This window comes from Palaemon carinicauda, chromosome 30 (assembly GCF_036898095.1).
Source record: "Palaemon carinicauda isolate YSFRI2023 chromosome 30, ASM3689809v2, whole genome shotgun sequence".
Classification (NCBI taxonomy): Eukaryota; Metazoa; Arthropoda; class Malacostraca; order Decapoda; family Palaemonidae; genus Palaemon; species Palaemon carinicauda.
The window spans coordinates 70413011-70420639 of NC_090754.1; the positions used below are offsets into that span (position 1 = coordinate 70413011).

General features: G+C 36.5%; 2 protein-coding genes across 2 annotated transcripts; both read left to right on the forward strand.

Annotated features, from left to right (window-relative positions):
• Positions 1-3782: 3782 nt before the first annotated feature.
• LOC137623595 (plasminogen-binding group A streptococcal M-like protein PAM) lies at positions 3783-5444 on the forward strand. Its single transcript, XM_068354428.1, has one exon. It carries the CDS (start codon positions 3783-3785, stop codon positions 5442-5444), a length of 1662 nt encoding a protein of 553 aa, XP_068210529.1.
• Positions 5445-5704: 260 nt separating this feature from the next.
• LOC137623596 (putative leucine-rich repeat-containing protein DDB_G0290503) lies at positions 5705-7261 on the forward strand. The gene has a single exon (XM_068354429.1). The coding sequence runs from the start codon at positions 5705-5707 to the stop codon at positions 7259-7261; it is 1557 nt and encodes a 518-aa protein (XP_068210530.1).
• The last annotated feature ends 368 nt before the right edge of the window (positions 7262-7629 follow it).

Consider the following 7629-nt stretch of genomic DNA (forward strand, 5'->3'; position numbering starts at 1 on the left):
CTTTTTATTCTCCCTATCTGTAAAGTACTCCAGAGAATAATAGCTAGCACTCGTCTGTCGGTCTGTCTGTCTGTCTGTAAGATTGCCTTACCTTATGTAAGACACGGGCTCTTGCCTTAGGCAGCCCGTAAGGGAGTATTGTTTGAAGTGAGGTACTATAGTTGAAGTATGGTGTCTCAGGGTAATATTATGTGAAAATGATGAAATGAGTGAGTCAAAGTTACTTTATATCTAATATTTGATTACGTTGAAATTAGATAGCCTAGGCTATTTAGTGTAAGGCAAAAAGTAGTGGAAGTTAAAGAGAACTACTTATCCTCATACAGCAGCCTGGGGTTTCCCAGGTGGGGGTAATGGCTATCCACCATGCTTCCCACGGGCTGGAATTTGCAAGCAGATTCCTAGTCAATTAGTTTAGCTTTTCGATCTCGAGAGATTAAAGCTCTGTTGATGGACCTTGATGCTTATGGAGGTGTAGACCCAAATGGCATTTTTCCTTTGTTTTTTATACACACCAGATTTCTAAGCTCCAAAGTTATCTTTTATTTTGAGCAAGTTAGCAAGAAGAAGAGCCTTTAGCACTTGTTGGAGAATTGGTAATGTTACTCCTCTATGTAAATGTGTTTGTGGTAGCTCAAGTCCCACTGATTACCGCCCAATTTCCATAACTCCCATATCATCTAAAGTTTTTGAACGTCTTCTGGCAAAAGGTCTTAATAGGTTTGCTGAAGGTAATCATCTATTCCCTAGTTTGCAATTTGGTTTTCGTAAAGGCCTTGGAGCATGTGATGCCCTTCTTACAATCTCCAATGCAGTACAGAAATCCCTTGATTGTGGTCGGGAAGTTCGTATGATTGGCCTTGATTTTAGTGCTGCCTTTGACCGTGTTAATCATGAGGCCCTTGTTTTCAAACTGAAACAGTTGGGAGTGGGTGGGTCGTTTCTTAGCATTATTATTGATTTTTTAAGTAGTAGATCTCAAAGAGTTGTTGTTGATGGGAACCATAGTGATTATAGAAATGTGATATCCGGTGTTCCACAGGGTAGTGTTCTTGGCCCATTACTTTTCATACTATATACACATGACATGTGGTTTGGCCTAGAAAATAAGCTTGTTGCATATGCAGATGATGCTACTCTCTTTGCATCAATTCCATCCCCTGAATGTAGATCTGGGGTAGGTGAATCCCTTAATAGAGATTTAGCTAAAATTAGTGCATGGTGCAAATTATGGGGTATGAAGTTGAATCTTAACAAAACTCAAAGTTTGATTGCAAGTAGGTCAAGGACGGTGGCTCCTCAACATCCGGCTCTCAGTATTGATAATGTTTCTTTAAATTTGTATGACTCTTTCAAAATTTTAGGTGTGATTCTCGACAGCAAATTTACTTTTGAGAAACATATAAGGTCTGTGTCTTCAATTGCACAAAAAATTGGCTTATTGAGAAAGTTTTTTAAGATATTCGGTGATCAATCTATTCTGAAGAAGTGTTTTAATTCTTTTATTCTACCTTGTTTTGAGTATTGTTCTCCTGTCTGGTCTTCAGCTGCTGATTCTCATCTTAATTTGTTGGACAGAAACTTACGGTCTATTAAATTTCTTATTCCTGATCTAGATATTAATCTCTGGCACCGTCGTTCAATTAGTTCATTATGCATGTTGCATAAGATTTTTCATAACTCTGACCATCCTTTACATTCAGATCTCCCTGGACAATTCTATCCTGTTCGTAATACTAGGCAGACAGTTAATTCTAATAGCCAGGCCTTCTCCATCATAAGACTCAATGCTACGCAGTACTCTAAAAGTTTTATTCCAGCTGTTACCAAGTTATGGAATGATCTTCCTAATCGGGTAGTTGAATCAGTAGAACTTCAAAAGTTCAAAGTTGGAGCAAATGCTTTTTTGTTGACCAGGAGGACATGAGTCTTTTTATAGTTTATATATGACATATTTGTTTTTGACGTTGTTAATAGTTTATATATGACATATCTCTTTTGACATTACTTTTTTTTAGAATGATTTATTGTTAATTTGTTCTCATCAGTTATTTATTTCCTTATTTCCTTTCCTCACTGGGCTATTTTTTCCCTATTGGAGCCCCTGGGCTTATAGTATCTTGCTTTTCCAATTAGGGTTGTAGCTTGGATAGTAATAATAATAATGATAATAATAATATTTGATATTTAAGATTTCATACCTCCTTAATAGGAAGAATGAACTATATATATATACATATATATATATATATATATATATATATATATATATATATATATATATATATATATATATATATATATATATATATATATATATATATATATATCTAATTCTTATTGATTTATATTCCAATAGTGATGAGTGATATTTAAAAAAAAACTGTAATGAATCAATTATTCATTATAACTATATTCAGTGTCAATATCTTGAAGTATGTCCTAATATTAACTTGAATAATATCAATTAGTAGACAGACAAACACACACACTCTCTCTCTCTCTCTCTCTCTCTCTCTCTCTCTGCAGGAGGTTTTGACGTAATCCTTATAACAGACAAAGAAGCAGGTAAATTAATATGTTATTATTATTATTATTATCTACGTATATTCATTTACCTGCTTGTTTGTGTTAGAAAGATTACGCCTAAACCTCTTGCAGAGAGAGAGAGAGAGAGAGAGAGAGAGAGAGAGAGAGAGAGAGAGAGAGAGAGAGAGAGAGAGAGAGAGAGAGAGAGAGAGAGAGAGACACATCAATACCCTTGAGAAGATTAACGCTAATAGAAGAAGGAATTGGATCAAAAGCAATTTGTTAGTCAGCGATCGTTCAAAGTCTCCGGGAAAACTCGGTGAAAAAAACGTTAATTCTTACAAGTTTTTATCGATTAATTTGTCACAATAAATGATTTTAATTACGCGCAATTTTAATTTAAAATTTTCATTATGTTTTCGATAATTTTCTTATAATTCATCCTCATCATCTATTTATTCCGAATTCTCCATGAGATCGATTCATTTTTTTTTTCTCTGGCCCGGAACTTCTTGATGGGCTATAGGTCTTCATGAATTTCATTCTCTCTGCAGGGGAAGTCTTCCTTCCTTGGCTGCAGGTCTTCAGGAATTGTTGACGGAAACGTTGAAGACATTGAAGATTTCTTTCGGAAACTCTTCTTGATTGAGTCTACGTATTCGTTAGAATTCTTTCATTCTCTCTGCAGGGGAAGTCTTCCTTCCTTGGCTGCAGGTCTTCAGGAATTGTTGAAGGAAACGTTGAAGACATTGAAGATTTCTTTCGGAAACTCTTCTTGATTGAGTCTACGTATTCGTTAGAATTCTTTCATTCTCTCTGCAGGGGAAGTCTTCCTTCCTTGGCTTAAGGTCTTCAGGAATTGTTGACGGAAGCTTTGAAGTCTTTGAAGATGTCTTTCGGAAACTCTTCTTGATTGAGTCTAGGTCTTCAGAAATCTTCGGTAGAATTCTTTCATTCCCTCTGCCGGGGAAGTATTCCTTCCTTGGCTGTAGGTTTTCAAGAATTGCTGACGCAAACGTTGAAGACTTTGAAGATTTCTTTCGGAAACTCCGTTTGATTGGCTCTAGGTCTTCAGAAATCTTTGGTAGAATACGTTCTTTAACTATGTCAGGTTAGTCTTCCTTCCTTGGTTGCAGGCCTTCAGGAGTCGTTGACTGAAGCTTTGAAGACTTTGAAGACGTCGGATCCCAAAGAGAATGATTTTTTTTTTTAAATCATAGCTATCTCAAGCAGTGTTTCAGAGCACGAAAATAATGGCTAATACAAAGAGTTTTATTGTGTGTGGTTCTGGAAATTTTTTCCAAGATATTATGCAATTATTTACACTGTTCAGAACAGTGATATCTTTTATAACAAAGAGGAATATCTCTCGCCTCGAGGAGAAACGCGGACAATTAGAAGTTGTTGAAACTATTAAAGTTTTATGTAATAAGGAAAATGAACAAGAAGATAATCCATTCGCAATAGAGGGAGGCAAATTACGTGGAGATCTACAAGAGGAATTAACGTCTACCCAGAGAATCTATCAATCCCTTGACAAAATAGAAAATATTCTCATGAAAAGTAAGTTATACCTTCAGGGAATGGATGGGATGTGCGAAGAGGAGACTAATGATGACCAAAACTTGAACACACTTGAAGAAAATATTGTCAATTGTGTTCCAAACTATTATACTGCCAAATGCCTACAATTCGGTTCCACAGTGAAAAAGAATTATCTCGACCATAGGAGTATCATAGTTCAGGACCTATTAACTGCCAACCAAAGAAATTTAAAAACTATCCCAATAGAAAAAAGGAGAGCCCATTTAGCAGGTCATCGGGACCGCCTCAGGAGGGGCAGGGGATCTGCCGTCCAGAGGTCAGTACTCGAAATACAGAAGTGCGGATATCTGAGTGAACGGCCCAGTGGTAAACAAGACCAGCCTATTTGGCCCAATGAATCAAAGGAAGTAAGTGTCTTCAAAGACGTAACCATGGGAAAGCAAAAATTAGAAGAACCGGAGGGAATAAAAGACGACCATCCTGAAGTGCGTCCTGTGAAAGATTCCTGCAGCAAGGAGGAGGAAAAGTCGAAATTAGAAGTAGCACTGGAAATGCTCTATGATATAATAGACATCGAAATTAAAAACAGGGCTAAAAAGCTAGAGGAAATGTTTCGGGATATGCTGGATGCCAAGATGGACCTAACAAACTTCAACAAATGCAACGAAGAAACAGAAAATATTCTTCGTGCACTGGAGGCAGAAAGAGAGAGCAGGAAAGAGCAAAAAGCTAAAATGTCTGGTGAGATCAATCGTTTGAAGGAAGAAAAGGAAACTCAGATGAAAGAAAAAGAGAATATTCTTCGTGCATTGGAGGCAGAAAGAGAGAGCAGGAAAGAGCAAAAAGCTAAAATGTCTGATGAGATCAATCGTTTGAAGGAAGAAAGAGAGTACAGGAAAGAGCAAAAAGATAAAATGATTGGTGAGATCAATCGTTTGAAGGAAGAAAGAGAGTACAGGAAAGAGCAAAAAGCGAAAATGATTGATGAGATCAATCGTTTGATTGAAGAAAAGGAAATTCAGATGAAAGAAAAAGAGAATATTCTTCGTGCATTGGAGGCAGAAAGAGAGAACAGGAAAGAGCAAAAAGCTAAAATGTCTGATGAGATCAATCGTTTGAAGGAAGAAAGAGAGTACAGGAAAGAGCAAAAAGCTAAAATGATTGATGAAATCAATCGTTTGAAGGAAGAAAGAGAGTACAGGAAAGACCAAAAAGGTAAAATAATTGGTGAGATCAATCGTTTGAAGGAAGAAAGAGAGTACAGGAAAGAGCAAAAAGCTAAAATGTCAGATGAGATCAATCGTTTGAAGGAAGAAAGAGAGTACAGGAAAGAGCAAAAAGCTAAAATGATTGATGAGATCAATCGTTAGAAGGAAGAAAAGGAAACTCAGATGAAAGAAAAAGAGAATATTCTTCGTGCACTGGAGGCAGAAAGAGAGAACAGGAAAGAGCAAAAAGCTAAAATGTCTGATGAGATCAATCGTTTGAAGGAAGAAAGAGAGTACAGGAAAGAGCAAAAAGCGAAAATGATTGATGAGATCAATCGTTTGATTGAAGAAAAGGAAATTCAGATGAAAGAAAAAGAGAATATTCTTCGTGCACTGGAGGCAGGAAAGAGCAAAAATCTAAAATGTCTGATGAGATCAATCGTTTGAAGGAAGAAAAGGAAATTTATCTGGAAGAAAAAGAGAAGATTCTTCGAGAACTGGTGGAAGGAGAGAACAGTAAAGAGCAAAGAGATCAGACACCAGAAGAAAGAAAGATGAATCGTTTAAAGAAAGTAAATAAAATTCTTCTGGAAGAAAAACAGAATACTATTCTTGAACTGGAGGTAGAAAGACAGCATAAGAGAGATAAAGTAAGTGAAATACATCAACTGAAAGAGGAATTGTATAGGAAGGAACGTGAGATCCTGAGAACAAGAGTAGAACTCAGTTTTTGGATGACGAGATGCCTACAAATGGAAGAAATTACAGAGAACCAACAGACGAGACTGGTAGAGCCCAAAACAGACCTAAGAAATAATGGATGGCGGACAAATAAATGCGACAAGCATCATTCACCTGACGAGTTAGAAAAGAAAAGTCAGGTCAATGACCTGAACACAAAAATAGAAACACTAGATGAGGACGAACTAAGTCAGATAATCTCAAATTTGAAATCACGTTCGGAAAACTTCGACAAAGAAATAGAAAATTTCCATGAATTGGAGTTTCTCTTATTTAAGGAGGCAACTGACCAAAACTTGGAGGATAAGTTTGAAGTAGAAAGTGTAGTGTGTGTTCCCGAAGAGACGGAAGCACAACATAACAACACAAGCTTGGATCAAACAGAAAGGTTGCTATTCCTTGCCACAGTGAAACAAAACCATCTTGATCACACGAGTAACATAGTTCAGGCCCTATTGACTGGCATCCAAAATCATTTGAGAACTATCCCAATAAAGCAAAAGAATATGCCACTGAGAGACCATTTAGCATGTCACCAGAAGCGCCTCAAAATGGCCAAGGGATCTGCCCTCAAGAAGGCAGTACTCGAATTGCAGCAGTGCGGGTGTATGAATGAACGGCCCAATGGTAAACAAGACCGGCCTACTGGGCCCAATGAGCCAAAGAAAATAGATGTCTTGGAAAAACAAGAACCAGAAAAAGATGAAAAAAGAATAGATTTCCTGGAAGAGAAAGGAAAGGGGTCAATTTGTAATGTCAAGGAACAGGAGGAAGAGTATAGAATAATGGAAACATATTATAAAATAGAAACCAGACTTACTGATGAGTTTAACCGGCTGGAAGAAAGGATGCGGGGTATGATGGATGCCAAAATGGAAACATTCCGTCTGAAGAAAGAAGAAGAGCTAAAAGTACACCCAACAAGCTTCAACAACTTAAGCAACGAAATTCCAGCTGATAAACAAGGACAAGAAAAGCTCCCATCGATAGTTCAAAATCTTCAGAGGGACTTCAGCCACTATACGGAGGATATTCAAAGTCGGCAAATACAACCGAGAAGCAAAGGAGATCTTGGGTCCCAAGAAATAAATGAGATTAATCGTTTGAAGAAAGAAAATGCAATTCACCTGGAAGAAAAAGAGAAGATTCTTCGTGAACTGGAGGCAGAAAGAGAAAACAGGAAAGAGCAAAAAGATGAAATGTCTGGTGAGATCAATCGCTTGAAAGGAAGAAAATGAGAATATTCTTCGTGAACTGAGGAACGATGGAGCAACTACAAAATGACAATATGGACAAGGCCGAGATAATAGCAATTATTAAAAGTTTAACGAGTAATTTTGAGTAAGCATCTCATACATGAAACTAAAAATAATAGAAAAAACTAAAAAAAAAAAATATATAAAGAGAAAAAAATTAAAAAAGATAAAAAGGGATAATCCCAAAAAAATATGAAATATGAAACAAAAAAAAGCGAATTGGAAAATACGGCCCCCCAAAAATGAAAATATAAAAACTAAAAAAATACAAAATATATAAAAGCTACAAAATTCAAACATATGATAAGGAAGGAAGAGGAAAAAAAGAAGGAAAAAAGAAGGAAAATAAG